This window comes from Penicillium coprophilum (genome assembly GCF_028826855.1).
Source record: "Penicillium coprophilum strain IBT 35676 chromosome Unknown utg000004l_segment0_segment0, whole genome shotgun sequence".
NCBI lineage: Eukaryota > Fungi > Ascomycota > Eurotiomycetes > Eurotiales > Aspergillaceae > Penicillium > Penicillium coprophilum.
The window spans coordinates 1,280,437-1,294,748 of NW_026622723.1; the positions used below are offsets into that span (position 1 = coordinate 1,280,437).

Consider the following 14,312-nt stretch of genomic DNA (forward strand, 5'->3'; position numbering starts at 1 on the left):
GTACAGACAAGAGAGCGAGACATAGATGGCAGTAGCGATGAGCTGAATATCCCTTCCTTTTCAAAAACCCGAGTCTCTCCATCCCCGGTGCTCGACTTATTGTTGATTGACCTGTACCTTGAATTCAACCTACCACCTGCAACATAGTATGTACCTAGGTACTGCATTGGGTTACAATTCAGTCCAATGACGGTCTTCATCGCGTCTTTGTGAGTGCCTTCCACGCCTGTAAAGCTTCACAGATCTGATTACATACCAGGTTCCTACCATATACCATCGATTTTCAAGTGACAGAGCCCAGGCATGGACAGAACGGGTCCTTGTCTAGCCACGCGAATGTCGACGGTCCTGGGTCTATTGTTGGACACCTGCCAGATACCTGCCATCAAAATCGTCTCTTGGAATATCTCACACTGACACCCGGAGCCACGACAGAAGATGAGACGGTCTTCAAAGGATACACTTGGCGATTGACAGATGAGATTCCGATTGCCAATGATAGATTGTGTCATGGCCCCAGCGAGCCCCGTGCTATTTCTTGGGGACACAGCCGGAGATTTAATCAGCCCAGATCCAAGGCGATCGATCCCCCAACACCCTCTATTTTGAGTAGTCAATGCCCAAAACAGGGATCGAGAAGGGACTTGTCTTTGGATGGATCGCAAGATCGATGGGGCATGAAATACTACGGTACCACACGAGTCTCGCTATCCAATGCTGACTGGGTCGTCAAGGCCGCCGAACAAGGCCATGGGGGTCTGCAAAATGCCATCCACGCTGCTGAAAAGTCGAGCTTGCTTAATGATAAGATGTGGGTGGGGACTCTAGGCATGCCTACCGACTCATTGACAGATCCTACCAGGGCGGAAATTGGTGAGACGCTCCAGGATGTGTATGATTCATTGACTGTGTTTGTGAGTGATAACGAGTTTGAGGGTCATTACACTCATTTCTGTCGTGCGGTACTTTGGCCAGCTCTCCATTATCAGATGCAAGAAAGCCCTCAGCACACTGAGTATGATGATTATTCTTGGGTCCAATACCTCAAGCTCAACATGGCATTTGCAGAAACAATCATCAAGCACTGGAAGCCAGGTGACAAAATCTGGGTTCATGACTATCACCTTCTGGTCCTTCCTGGCCTTCTGAGGGAAAGACTACCCCAGGCCGAGATTGGTTTTTTCTTGCATACTCCCTTTCCTTCCTCCGAAATCTTCCGCTGTTTGACTCCACGCGAACAACTTTTGGATGGGCTTCTGGGCGCCGATTTGATTGGATTCCAGACAGAGGAATATTGCAGTCACTTTCTGCACTCCTGTAGCCGACTGCGGAGGCTGGAGGTCTCTGCCAACAAAGTTCACCTCAATCATCGGTATGTTAGCGTTGTGAGTTCTCCAATGGGGATTGACCCTTCGTCGCTTTTTCAATTACGCCAATCCACCGAGGTCAAAGGTTGGATACACAGCATCAGCCATAAATACGAAGGGCAATATCTTATTGTAGCGCGGGATCGATTGGATGCACCTGGAGGAATTAAGCAGAAGCTTCTTGCATACGAGCTTTTTCTCGAGACATATCCAGCATGGAGAGAGAAAGTAAGTTGACTAACAAGTCTTGAAGCGTGTTGCCGCTACTGATCTGTTGTGTGTAGGTGGTTCTAGTTCAAGTAATGTCATCTGCATCTGAGATCCCAGAGCTGGAGACACATATCTCTCAAATCGCAATGAGGATCAACGCAAGTTATTCAACCATTACCCACCAGCCATTGGTGCTAGTCCGGCAAGACATCAGCCACTTCCAATTCATCGCCCTCTTGAGTGTTGCAGATATCTTCATGGCCACTAATCTGCGTGAGGGAATGAACTTGACTAGCCATGATTTTATCCACTGCCAAGATGGACAGCTTAGCTTCCATCAACATGGGTCACTAATTCTCAGCGAGTTCGTGGGTAGTGCCTCCATCTTTCGTGGTCATAGACTTCTCGTCAATCCCTGGGACTACAAACAATGTGCGGATGCGATCAAATCCGCACTTGAGATGTCGCCAGTGGAGCGGAAGCTCAACTGGAATTTCCTGCTCGATTGCAAATCTCACTTCACTGCTCTCAAATGGCATATGGGACTTCAAGATGCTCTCACAAAAGCCCACGAAAGTCAACAAATCCGTCAGACTATCCACCTATCTCCGCTTTCACTCCAAGGCTTAAAAAAGTCATACGTCGCCGCAACAGCACGTATCTTCTTCTTGGAAGAAGGCGCAATCTTCGGTCCAGCTTTCGACATAGAGAAGTCTCTCCCCTCGAACAAAGCCCGTACAACTCTACAAGCACTTATAAACGACCGCAAGAACATCTTGTACATGATCAGCAACCGGAGCACTGAGCAGCTCCGAGAAGTACTCAAAAAACTTCCCTGCGAGCTCGGTTTCATCACTGAGAATGGATGCTTCCTACAAGAACCCGGATCAGATACATGGATTCCATTTGTGCCCGAAAGCGCCATGAAATGGCGTCCCGGCATCAGAAAGATGATGGAGTATTTCCTTGAGCGAACAGAAGGCAGCCAAATTGAGGAACGCCGCTGCTCCTTAACATTTCATTACGGCGATGCTTTCGACCAGGAAGTGGCCGCTCGCCAGGCCTCGGACCTAGCTGATCAAATCAACGGTGCCCGTGGGCGTGCAGATTTCCATGTCGTCCGCGAGGTATCATCTGTGAAGGTTGAACCACCGCATGCTTCTCTTGGAAATGGGAGAGCTGCTACCTATGTTCTGGACCATCTTCCCAAAATCCGATATCCTGATTTTCTATTTGCAGCTGGTGGTTCTCGTAGTGGTGAGGCGCTATTTCGCTGGGCAAATGAGTTGGGTGCTGCTCCTATTGATTCTCAGTCTGGTAAGTCTGGGCTTGAGGAAAGGCTCCATGTCACCACCGTAACAACCAGCACACGTGCTACTGAGGCAGTGTCAGTCCTGCCGCCTGGCTGCTTGCTTTTGGATATTCTGGATGAATTGGCGAGTTTCACGTCTACTGAGGAGGAGACTAAATGACTTTTCGCGCCCAGGGTTTGTTGCGATTGACTGTCAATATTGTTATCATGCGGGCTGTTGTCACTCATAAATTAGAAGATGGACCACGGAGGGATATGACTTAGGGCATAGCTTTGAGTTTCCAAGGGAGTGAGGGACACACAGACATACATTATACATAGCTTCAATGGTGAGACGACATATTCTAAACGGTTAAATCTTTGGCATTACCCTACTGTGAATGGCTGTTGTATTCCAAAGGCGGTGTCCAGTAGGATCTCCTTGATGGTCTACGTAGGAAATAAAGATCATACATTTTCATTCTTTATTCCCATGCCACACTTCATGCATAGATCAAAGGATAAGTAAACATGAGCGAGAACATAGATGGCTTTCACAACTCCGCGCACCGTGGGCCCAATTGTAAAAAGTATCAGTATCAAAGATATTGCAAGTACATAACATATGAGACTAGGAGGATATAGCATGAGCAACGAGTAGGGGGAAAAACATGAATCATAAGAAGCGGTAGATAGCAAAGCAAATTGGTCATTTCAAGCCTTGCATACCGAGGCTGAGAATGGGCTACACACAATCTCAACTTAGGATTTGTTGTCCTTCGAGGATGATGCCCCATCAGTACCTGCCGAGATCAGAGTTGGCGCCACACGGCGCCTCTTCGGCGGCTGCTGTAATGCATTGTTTGGGTCCTCCTTGCCTTCTTCTCTTTCGGCCTCGCTTGCCGGCCTTATGTCGCGCTTGCCCAGGATACTACCACCAGTCGTAGTATTTGCATTTTGTGGAGCGCCTGAGATAGGCGTTTGTGGTGGGGTTGTCAGTGGAAGTGTCGGTGGCTGCGCAGAGTGCGTTGCAGTCACCGACGGAACTGTGCCGAGTGTGGGGGTAGGATTATTCACGACTCCTGCAGGGGTTGGCTGAGAGGAAGACTGTGTCGCGACTGAGCAAGTTGAGTTGGACCGTGCGGGGCTAGCTGGCGGTGCGGGACCTGTGCTATTTGAGGATGAATGGTTCGTCTTGATTGGAGATGGCACATGGGGAGACGCCGCATGCGTTGGGGTCAGCAGAGGTGTGATATTTGTCGCAGGGGTGGTTGGAGTTGCAGTGTTGTGAGTCACAGAGCTTGGTCCTGTGTATGTTTGGCCCAACTCTCCAGGTGCGAATGCAAGCGTAGAGCAGAAGCCATCAGAGGAACTCATGATCAAGGTTAACCCATCAGCGGACCTATTTTGTGTTAGAAAGGAATACGTGGGTATCATGAATAGAGCCAGTACTTACCACGTCAAGTCCGTGAAAGTGGCAAAATGCAGATTGCTCACAATGCATAGCGGGGTTTGTTGTTGCGTATCATATACCAAAACAGCATCCTGAGTGGCAACAGCATATACAATACGATAAGGAAGTGCAAAAACGGGCGCTGAGTTCTGGCTTGCTTCGGTGCTGCCGTCTTCCCCAGCTTTCGGTGATGGCTGAAGCTTCGATGGCTCGGCCGTCGTTGAGGATGGAGGGACCATGTGGGTTTGGCTGGTGAAAGATGAAGTTCCGGATACAACAGGGTCTGGGAGAGATGGGAACACCTCCTCACCCGAAGACGTATCAAGGATAATGTTTTTCGCAGGCTGGGTGCCTTGCTTCAGCGTATAAAATACGGGTGAGCATTTGACGGCTACAGATGGCTTCTTGTGTCCTGGAAGATGAGAGATTGGGGGCTTGTTGAAACCAGCCCGTGTGTAGACGTAGACTGTGTTGATGACCTCATCTGTCGTCTTTGTAGAATCGGTGGCTGATGCATGACTGGTTTTAAATTGACCAGCTGGGGTGAACAGCAGACTTCCGTCAGGGGCAAAAGTCAGTCGCCTGAAGAAAGAAGTAAATGTCTCGTTGGCGTAGATGCTGGCGTTCTTGACCCCTAAGCCACCAAAACTCGGAGAGGAGACCTCTAATGGCTTGACGGCTGGCAACGGGAGAGATGGAGCAGGAGACGCAGATCGCCGTATCGAAGGAGACGAGCCGAACGAAGAACGCCGACTGTGTGAGACTGGAGGAGGATCCATGGGTAGGTTAGAAGCCATTGGGGTCCCCGGGGTCGAGGGAACAGGCGAGGCAATAGCAAATGAATTTCCAGTGCTTTGTTGAGACCGGCTAGACGCATCTGGAGGTGCAGGACTGCTGGATGCGATACGCTTGGCAGGGAGATCCATCTTGAGAACCTTCCCGTGTGGTGTCAACGTGAATTGTCCATCTTTGGTCTTCAATGTATAAATATGAACGGATCGATCGGACGATTGAGTAGCGACAAATTCGTTGAGCGGATCCCATGCTACACCTTGAACATAGTGAGAGTGCTCGGCAATCTGTCGTACCATTTGCCCTATAGAGATCGAGTGTTAGCTTATCGAGCTGTTTGAGGATTGCTCGAGTCTAACTAACCAGTTTGGGCATTGTAAATCCGCGCGATGTTGTCCATGCTGCCTGTAATGATAAAAACACCATCGGGAGACCAAGCCAGGTCGTAGATCTCGGCGCCGGACGAGCGGCACATATGCTTTACTCGCCATGTCTCTTTGTCGTCTGAACGATCTTCGCCCAGCCCGGCTTGTGTTTGTAGTTCCGACGGTACCCAGAGTAAGACATTTCCATCATCTCCGGCAGATGCCAGCATCTCACCTGCCTCTGTCAGACTTGTAGTCATATGCTATTCCGGGGGGCAACATACCTTTGGGGCTGAAGCGAACCACATTGACAGCCTGCGTATGCTTAATCAGGGTGCTCAGATAGGAGACTCTTCTTTCCTCCCCGGTAGATTCGACTTTCCAGAGCTGCAGAACATGTCAGATCAAGGTGTGCGAAGGGCGACGGAGGGCGGGTTCATACTCGGACGTTATTGTCACTAAAGAGAAAGCAGTCAGTAAAATGGCTTCAACATTCCGAGAGGACAGGTAGAACCTACTTTCCAGCAGTAGCTAGCCGACCCTTGCCATTGGGATCAAAATGCACCGAGTAGATAGGGGCATTGTCATTATGCCATGAGATGAGCAACGGGGTGGCCTTCATGGCGAGCGCCGCAGCTCAGCTTATTGAGCACCACTGGTTGCGAGTAGAAAATATGGTCTGAAGAGAGAAGAGAGAATTTCCGAGTCTAATGATCAACCTGGTATCTTTTCGGCAGGTGATATCTAAGGTAGTTGTTGAATTGGAGAGGATTCAAGTATTCCGGTCAACTAAGGAGATGGGGAGCAAGTGCGATTAGGGAATAGAAGATAAAAGGATGCGACAAGGAGTAAGCTGGGAGTTTAAGGAAGAGAGTCGTGATTCTACGATGATGCTTCGAGTTGTTTGCGCGGGAGAACGCGACCGGCGATTAGATAGGGCCAAGACATTCTCCTATATTATATATGAATGTTATATGTTATATGTTATATCTCAACTAAAATGACATCTCGATTATACATCACTAGCTTGCGTATACTGGAAATGTACATGTAAAGATTCAAATTCATCTGGTGTCCTCGGATACTACCCGTTACCTACTAGTGTGGACATAACAAGCCCTAGAGTAAATAAAGAAGCAGATTTGGGGGGAAAATTATGGAGAGACACAGGGAGGGACATTAAAAGCAAGTTGAAAGACTTCAAAGAGTACACTCAAGTGTAGCTATCACTCTCTACAGAGTACGGAGTATGGAGTAGCGCTATAAAAATGTAACAAAGGAACTTCAAACCCCAACGCCTCTCCAATCGCCATTTTTCAAAGCAAGATAGTAAATACAAGAGTTCAGGTTCCTCTACGACATCCACTTGCCGAGAGTTTCTCCAAACCAGCTTACAGCTTTCTCCTGTCGCTTCTGCCGAGCATCATCTTGAGTCTTCATGAAGGGCGCAGCCTCCTGCGCGTACATCTTGTGCTGCTCGCGTTGCGCGTTATGTGCCCGAATCTCTAACTCTCGCTCGTGTGGCGTGAGCTTCTGTAAGGGCTTCGACGGTTTGAGTTCTGCCGGGATCGTCTCCCCTCCAGGAATTTCAAGGCCGACCTCCGGGGCTTGCGATGGTTTGTCTGGGTTGAAAAGCGATGTAAGAGGTGGTGGCTCAATTCCAGCAGCCTTTGCATCCTCAACTCGCTTTTCGTAGTCTAACATTTGGTGGTAGAGTTTGTCGGCATGCATCTGAATGCGCTCCTCTTTTTCGGCGTCGTATTCGAAGCTAGCTGCGTAGCCGAGCGCTTGGAGGAATTTCTATTTACCAAAAACATGTTAGAATCGATATCGAGAAACCCATAAGTTGTGGCGCCAACCCACAGTCTGTGTCATAAAGCATCGTGAAAATGTGGCATTCTCCGCCGAGCACATAGTTAGTCGGGCTTCAATTTGCTTGCGCCAATTTCCGGTCTGGAAACAGTATGTCAAGGCTTCATGCTCCAAGGCACAATTCTCCATTGCTGCTCGCTGCACCGTGTCACCGCGCTCCTTGTACTTTTCAATCACTCTGGACGCCCCGCGGACTCCGGATTGTTCCTCAAGCTCCATCGGAGGCTTGTAAGTCTTCCATAGATGAGCATAGCGGCCATCTTGGTAGAGTGATGCTGCAGGGACTTTCGGTTTCGAGGAATCAGACGGTTCAGCCGATTGCGCGGGCGTCGGAGTGGGCTTCACATTGGGACCAGGCACATATTTGTCGGGCTTCTCCTGTTCGAGATAGTCACGAAGCCCCGGGTCGAGCTTTTGGACAGTATCATTTTTGTCACCCCAGAACCAACCCATTTGGAAATTATAGTCAAGAATAAACAAGAATGTGCAACAGCTGGATTGTTGAAGATTGAGAGCGCGGAGAAATCGGCACAAAAATGGATCGGCTCCGATTTGCCTGGGCTCCGACCGCTTGTCTTTACTCCTCAACCATCAACACGACGCGTCTTTTTTGACGCTGTTCCTCTAAAATGGAAGCCTGTATGTGTCATGGGCTGTGTCTATCTATGCGTGGAAATGCTAACAATTGGCAGCGCGAGAGGAGCGGCAACAAATGCGGCAGCGTGGAGCTGCGTACGCGCCTTACCCATACCCCGCGAAATCATAACATATAGACTAACTTGCTGGTATAGGACGCGCAAAGCAAGAGAAGTCAATTTTGGGTTCTCATTTGGTAGCCCAGGCCTTGGGTTCCCAGCGCCCGCACCAATTGCGACTGTCCCTGAAGCTCAGAGTCAACTGCGAACACAGACCACGCTAAACACAACACCACGGCCGTTGAAGGTATCGCAACCAGGATCGCAAGTCCGGGGGTTGAACGCACACCGGGGAGTGCGCGTAACAAGCTCCCAGAAAGACCCTCGACATACGAAATACCCTCCTCCGATGATAGATCTGAACAAACACGAAGTAATAAGAGGAGAAAGACCAGTATGTCATGGACCAGGCTGGTGTGGTATGCTAGAGTTGTGTGCTAATTCCTCTCCAGACCCTACTAATGGAACAGAGGATACTCCTTCTCGTCGTAATACTGGGCGAATTGAGAATGCCGATCCACACCCTGTTGATAACAGTGCAGGTAGCACAGAGTCGCAAACAAGTCACGCCCAGGAATTTCCTAATACAGCACATTCTCCGTCGGAAATAACGAACAATCAATCCACACAGCCTCACATCCCACCCATTGCGGAGACCTCGGTCCAAGATCAGCATCCGATAGAAGAGAGGACCAATGACGTTGGACCAACAACATCAGCCACTGGAGAGAAAATAGCCCAAGACACATCTCCCGTGTCTGATCTTACGGCGCCCGAAGTAGCTGAAGAACTACAAGTGCCTCTTTCATCACCTGAGGCTCAGGCCGGGGTCGAACAGCCTAAGAACATAGAACAACTATATGAGAAACGACAAAACACTCGGTCACCACCACGGTCCGAGGAGCGCATTCAAGGAAACAACGTCTCCGAACTGGCTACCTCGGCAATCACTTCTTCAATTGTGCAGGCAGATAATTCTGTCCCAGAGTCTTTATCACCACGTGGTAGCTCTGCGGAGGTTGTTAAAGTTGGCCATGTGCTGACTGCTGATGATGATGTCGAGATGACTGAAGATGTTCTATCATCCAATGATGAGCAACCAGAACAAGCCAACCAAACATCCCAAGGGCCCTCTACAACGTCGGAAACGCCCCAGGGTCGCCCACACCATCAACCCACCGCGGAGAACGCTACGGAACTGCAGGTTCAAGATGCAATACAAGAACCTACAACCCGGGTGCAAGATAAGACCATGGCAGCCCAAGTTGAGGGAGTTTCAAAGACCAAACGGCCTCGTGGAAGACCCTCGCTTCACAAGAAGACCATCGAAGCTATTGAGACTGAGAATACTTCACCCGAACCTATCCCAGATGTTGCAGAGTCTTCTTCGGGGCCACGCCGGGGTCGTGAGCCAACATCACAAAAGGATGATCAGCCGGAATCTCTGGTGGAATCTTCAGTACCCAAGCCACGCCGGGGTAGACCTGTGAAGAAAGCAAACCACGTAGTGGAGCTTGGATCCGAAGCTGAGCCTGTGACAGCGGATCAGGCGGAGCCAGAGATGGAGTCTGCTCTGCCCGAGCCAAAACGAGGCCGGTCTGGGAAGAAAGCCAAACGCGCAGCAGAGACTGACCTCGAACCCGAGCCGGAACCTGCCACAGCAGACGAGCCACAACCAGAACCTGTAATGTCGAAGTCTCGTGGCAGACCCAGGAAAAAGACGCGAGAAGCAGCCGAACATGAGACGGAGGTTCAACTGGAGCCTGAAGTGGAAACTACAGTATCCAGCTCCCAGCGTGGTATGCGCGGAAAGAAGGCCAATCGCGCGGTGGAGCCCGAACCCGAACCCGAGAATGTCACAAAAGATCAGCCGGAACACGGAGCAGTATCTGCAGCGCCCAAGTCACAGCGCGGCAGACCAGGGAAGAAGGTGAAGCGCGCAGCGGAGCCCGAGCCTGAACCTGAGACAGAATACCAACCCGAGGCTGAGCCGGTACAAGAACAGCCTCGTCGCAAGGCTCGAGAGCCTCGTGGAGAAACAGTCCCGGTCACTGTCTATCGTCTCGCCAATGTCAATTCTTTAGGTGGTATAACATCTACGGCCGACGGATCCGAAGACGAAGAATCTGCCGATGAACTCACCACGCACCAGAAGGCCAAAATACCCAACCGTGGGGGTGTCAACCCGGCTGATGTATTGAGTCAGATCTGCCGCGAGACTCTGGAGAAGACACTCAATACACTCAAGGATGGGATTGCCAACGAGGCGAACGCTACGCGACGTGCAGAGTGGTCTCGCAAGAGAAAGGCCGTCGAAGTATTTGGCTCCGAGCTTGAAAGTCGCCTCATGGACCTAAGCGGGATACTAGATAGCAACTTTGTCCTTGGCGTACAATTGAAGAAGACCAAGCGGGAAATGATGGATCTACGGAATCATCTGTACCGGGTCCGCCGGGAACGCGAGAACATAGCTTTGCAGATGGATTCGGTGCGCAGCAGACACATTGAAGAGGAGAAGGCCAAATCGGTGAGATATTTCTATCCAAACACTGGCGAGAACATAACTAACAATGGTCCCTAGTCACGATCCACGATCAGCAATTCTCTCCACAGCCTTGAATTGGCCCTCGATCGTAATAAGCAACGTTCTGCTTCCGTTGCAGATTCTCCCGCGGATCTGGAGTACATGCTTCGCACCGTTGCTGACGTGAGTTCCCGAGCCCCTGGAGCACAAGGCGGTCTCTTGAACCAAATCCGGGCGTTCAATGCACAGCTTGAGGCTACGGTTGGTCGCCTGGAGCGATGATGTCTTAAGTTCTTTTTCTTTTTTTTTTTTTTTTTGTTCTGCTTTACTTTACAGTCCGTTATGATACCAGGAACCAGTGTTTGCGCAATAACTATAGTCCATGGCTGGGCCAGAGGATGGCGTTTGGCGATGTTCACACCCGTACAAGTACTGATGTGCTCGAGTACATAGGTAGCTTCTACATGTTACTTTCAGCTACCATTGAATGTTAAACAAAGAATCTCCAATTGAGTGTCCTACAAGTATTCAATAATAACGCTTGGTATCCAACGGTTCCAACGGTGGGCCATGACATGACCCTCGGGATCTTTTATGTATTATTAATCCTCCCGATCCCGAATCCCAGGACTAAAGTGGAACAACAGTGGCAAATCAGAATCAAGTCTTGATCCTTTTGGAGACTTAAAAGATCTAATGGCCCCATTAGGCTCATATGAACTGCCTTGGCTCCACATTGCTTGTTAATCCAACGATCCTGGGAAACTTTACGAAGCAAATGGATGCCATCGAATAGATATAAAGCCATAGTCATTCACTCCAAATGCATTTTGAATCCTACTTGAAACATCTACAATATATACATCTCAAATAAAAGTAAAATGACCAAACTCTTCACCCCCATCCGCGTTGGCCGCGTTGAGCTCTCCAACCGCATCGCCATGGCCCCCATGACTCGCTTCCGCGCCGACGACGACCACATCCCCCTCCCCTTCGTGAAAGACTACTACGCCCAGCGAGCCACAGTACCAGGCACCCTCCTTATAACCGAAGCAACATTTATCTCCGCCCGTGCCGGTGGCTACCCCAACGTCCCCGGCATCTACAACGACGCCCAGATCGCCGCATGGAAAGAAGTGACCGACGCGGTACATGCAAAGGGCAGCTATATCTACGTGCAGCTGTGGGCGCTAGGCCGAGTTGCAAGCCCGGACCTCCTTAAATCCGAGGGCGGGTTCGATCTCGTGTCAAGCAGTGCGACGCCGGCGAGTGCCGACGCGCCTACGCCGCGCGCGCTGTCCGAGACTGAGATCCACGAATGGATCGCAGACTATGCGCAGGCGGCTCGCAATGCCGTTGCAGCTGGCTTCGACGGTGTTGAGATCCATGCTGCGAATGGGTATCTGATTGATCAGTTTACGCAGGATACGTGCAATAAGCGTACCGATGCGTGGGGAGGTAGTGTGGAGGGTCGGGCGAAGTTTGCGCTTGAGGTTTCACGCGCTGTCATTGAGGCTGTTGGTGCAGACCGCACTGGTATTCGATTCAGTCCTTGGAGTACGTTCCAGGGAATGCGGATGGAGGATCCCAAGCCGCAGTTTGAGTATCTGGCGACGCAGACAGCAAAGCTCGGACTGGCGTATGCGCACTTGGTTGAGTCGCGCATTGCGGGTAATGCCGATGTTGAGTCGACCGATCAGTTGGATTTCTTCCTGCAGGCTTATGGGAAGGCTTCGCCTATTATCATTGCTGGTGGATATAAGGCTGATTCGGCGGCTCATGCGGCTGATGTCAGGTATGCGGACTATGATACTGTCATTGGTATTGGGCGTCCGTTTATCTCGAACCCTGACTTGCCGTTCCGTATTCAGAAGGGCATTCCATTCGTGCCTTATGATCGGGACACTTTCTATGTTCCCAAGGACCCCAAGGGATACACGGACTATGAGTTCAGTCCTGAGTTCCAGAAGACTATTGAAGCTGCGGCTTGATCTGGGATTTGTTTTGATGTCGTGATTGCATAGCGGTAATTTGTATATATTATTGAACGTATATAAAGTTAGAGGGATAATGTAACCTAACATATGAATGAATATATACTTTGGTGCTTGAACCTATGCCGATGTCGATACTAAATTCCTATTCTTTGGACTTGACATGGATTGGCTTAATGGTATCCATAATCCATGGGCCTGTGGATCTGTGGATATGTGGAATGTCAGCAAGATGCCTAGGGAGATGGCGGCCACCAAAAAAGAGGATGGTGCTCCCCTATATATATATATAATCGCGATGTGGAGACGACCCTTGAACATTATTCAGACAATTCTTGCAAGCTCAGAATCTGGTGCTCATTGCCGTCTTATAGCAGTTTCATGTAAAGGGGCTTTCTTTTTACCAGGAGTGAAGCATACCGTTTTTGGTTCCAAAGGAACGATAGGGGGGTTTGAGGAGGTTCCTGCTCATCCCTGGAGAGATCATGAATGATGTAAGTGCTCTTCCACCCACAGGGAACAGGAGCCTATCAAGTCCCAACATCGCAGTTCAACTGCCGAAGAATTGTAAGCAGAAAGCCAAACCTGGGATTTCCCCACGATTCTGGTCCAAACACGGTTCGTCCGACTTGGCAGCCGAAGAGAGAAAGTTCCGCTCCGCCGAGCCGAAAATCTACTCAACCGAGGATGAAATCGTAGAACCCTGGATAAGAGAGAGTACAGATTGGAGTAGTTTTGCGGGGATCAAAGATCAGATGAGCAAAATGTGGAGAGGACCAATTCGCCAAGTGTAATCACCATACGGAGTACACGATACACACTCCAAGACTTCCGGGGATCCCGCACTACGTGTAAGTTTGCTATCCCCGCATGTCCTATTCAGTAGGGAGCAACGCCAAGTAGGATGTAGACCATATATTATTAGAACGGAGTATGACATCTCGGCAAGAGTTGAGCCTGATCCAGCAATTGGTTTGCACCATGTGGCCTTGAAGGTTAGGGTTAGATACAATTGGCCCCATCTGAAAGGTCACGGGCGTATGGTGCCACCTTTGCGGAGTGTGCGCTCGGATCAGGTCTGGATCGCACAAAACATTTCCGAGGTTTCTGTTAGATTGTCGATGGTTTCTATCTCAATTGACCTGTAAAATAAAGATACCCTCTTTACGAAGTTAAAGGGTCACAGAAGACATGTGTAACACCCGAATAGTTAAAAGCTGTGGCGTGTGTTTATTGTTGCTACTTGGCGTGCGCCACAAATCCAAGCTATTGCCCAGGTATTTTTGGTGGATGCTTACACAGAGAAATACTTTCAGCTCCAGTTTTAAGGGCTAATAACGTTGGACCAATTGCAGTCCATCAAAACCATAGTGCTTAGCAATCGCGGGATTCTCGCGTCCGAGACCTATTATTATGCAATTGTACTTCGTACGGAGTATACGGACCATTCTTAGAAGAACCTTGCATATTATCCCGTGTAATGAACCTTGTCACCGTTTCTACCTGCAACGCTACCCTGTTGCCACGACATCAACATAAAAAAGCACCTCAAAAAAGGAGAACATAGGAGCCCGGGCTAGATTGTGTATGGTCCAACCTTGACTGGGGAAATCTCTGATCTGGACCAAATCTCAAGTCAACCACGGAGCTCCGTATGGAGGGACAAATATGACTGGTACTGAGACGCCCACAGACATCCACGGATCCACCATATCTTTCAACATTAAGCCGTAAATCCTATAGTAGAGC

General features: G+C 49.7%; 5 protein-coding genes across 5 annotated transcripts; 3 read left to right on the top strand and 2 right to left on the bottom strand.

The window, feature by feature from the left end:
* Positions 1-186: 186 nt before the first annotated feature.
* N7500_004905 (trehalose-6-phosphate synthase) lies at positions 187-3,049 on the top strand (the record flags this gene model as incomplete). The annotated part of the gene is made up of 3 exons (XM_056676050.1): positions 187-209; positions 260-1,595; positions 1,652-3,049. The coding sequence occupies 3 exons, from the start codon at positions 187-189 to the stop codon at positions 3,047-3,049; spliced, it is 2,757 nt and encodes a 918-aa protein (XP_056531050.1).
* A 581-nt stretch (positions 3,050-3,630) lies between these two features.
* Positions 3,631-6,100, bottom strand: N7500_004906 (uncharacterized protein; the record flags this gene model as incomplete). Its single annotated transcript, XM_056676051.1, has 6 exons — positions 3,631-4,270; positions 4,325-5,417; positions 5,477-5,713; positions 5,763-5,865; positions 5,921-5,936; positions 5,997-6,100. 6 exons carry the CDS (start codon positions 6,098-6,100, stop codon positions 3,631-3,633), a joined length of 2,193 nt encoding a protein of 730 aa, XP_056531051.1.
* A 731-nt stretch (positions 6,101-6,831) lies between these two features.
* Positions 6,832-7,803, bottom strand: N7500_004907 (uncharacterized protein; the record flags this gene model as incomplete). The annotated part of the gene is made up of 2 exons (XM_056676052.1): positions 6,832-7,278; positions 7,342-7,803. 2 exons carry the CDS (start codon positions 7,801-7,803, stop codon positions 6,832-6,834), a joined length of 909 nt encoding a protein of 302 aa, XP_056531052.1.
* A 176-nt stretch (positions 7,804-7,979) lies between these two features.
* Positions 7,980-10,851, top strand: N7500_004908 (uncharacterized protein; the record flags this gene model as incomplete). Its single annotated transcript, XM_056676053.1, has 6 exons — positions 7,980-7,989; positions 8,043-8,082; positions 8,142-8,182; positions 8,242-8,439; positions 8,498-10,572; positions 10,627-10,851. The coding sequence occupies 6 exons, from the start codon at positions 7,980-7,982 to the stop codon at positions 10,849-10,851; spliced, it is 2,589 nt and encodes an 862-aa protein (XP_056531053.1).
* Positions 10,852-11,450: 599 nt separating this feature from the next.
* On the top strand, positions 11,451-12,560 carry N7500_004909 (alkene reductase; the record flags this gene model as incomplete). The annotated part of the gene is made up of 1 exon (XM_056676054.1): positions 11,451-12,560. The coding sequence occupies one exon, from the start codon at positions 11,451-11,453 to the stop codon at positions 12,558-12,560; it is 1,110 nt and encodes a 369-aa protein (XP_056531054.1).
* Positions 12,561-14,312: the final 1,752 nt, after the last annotated feature.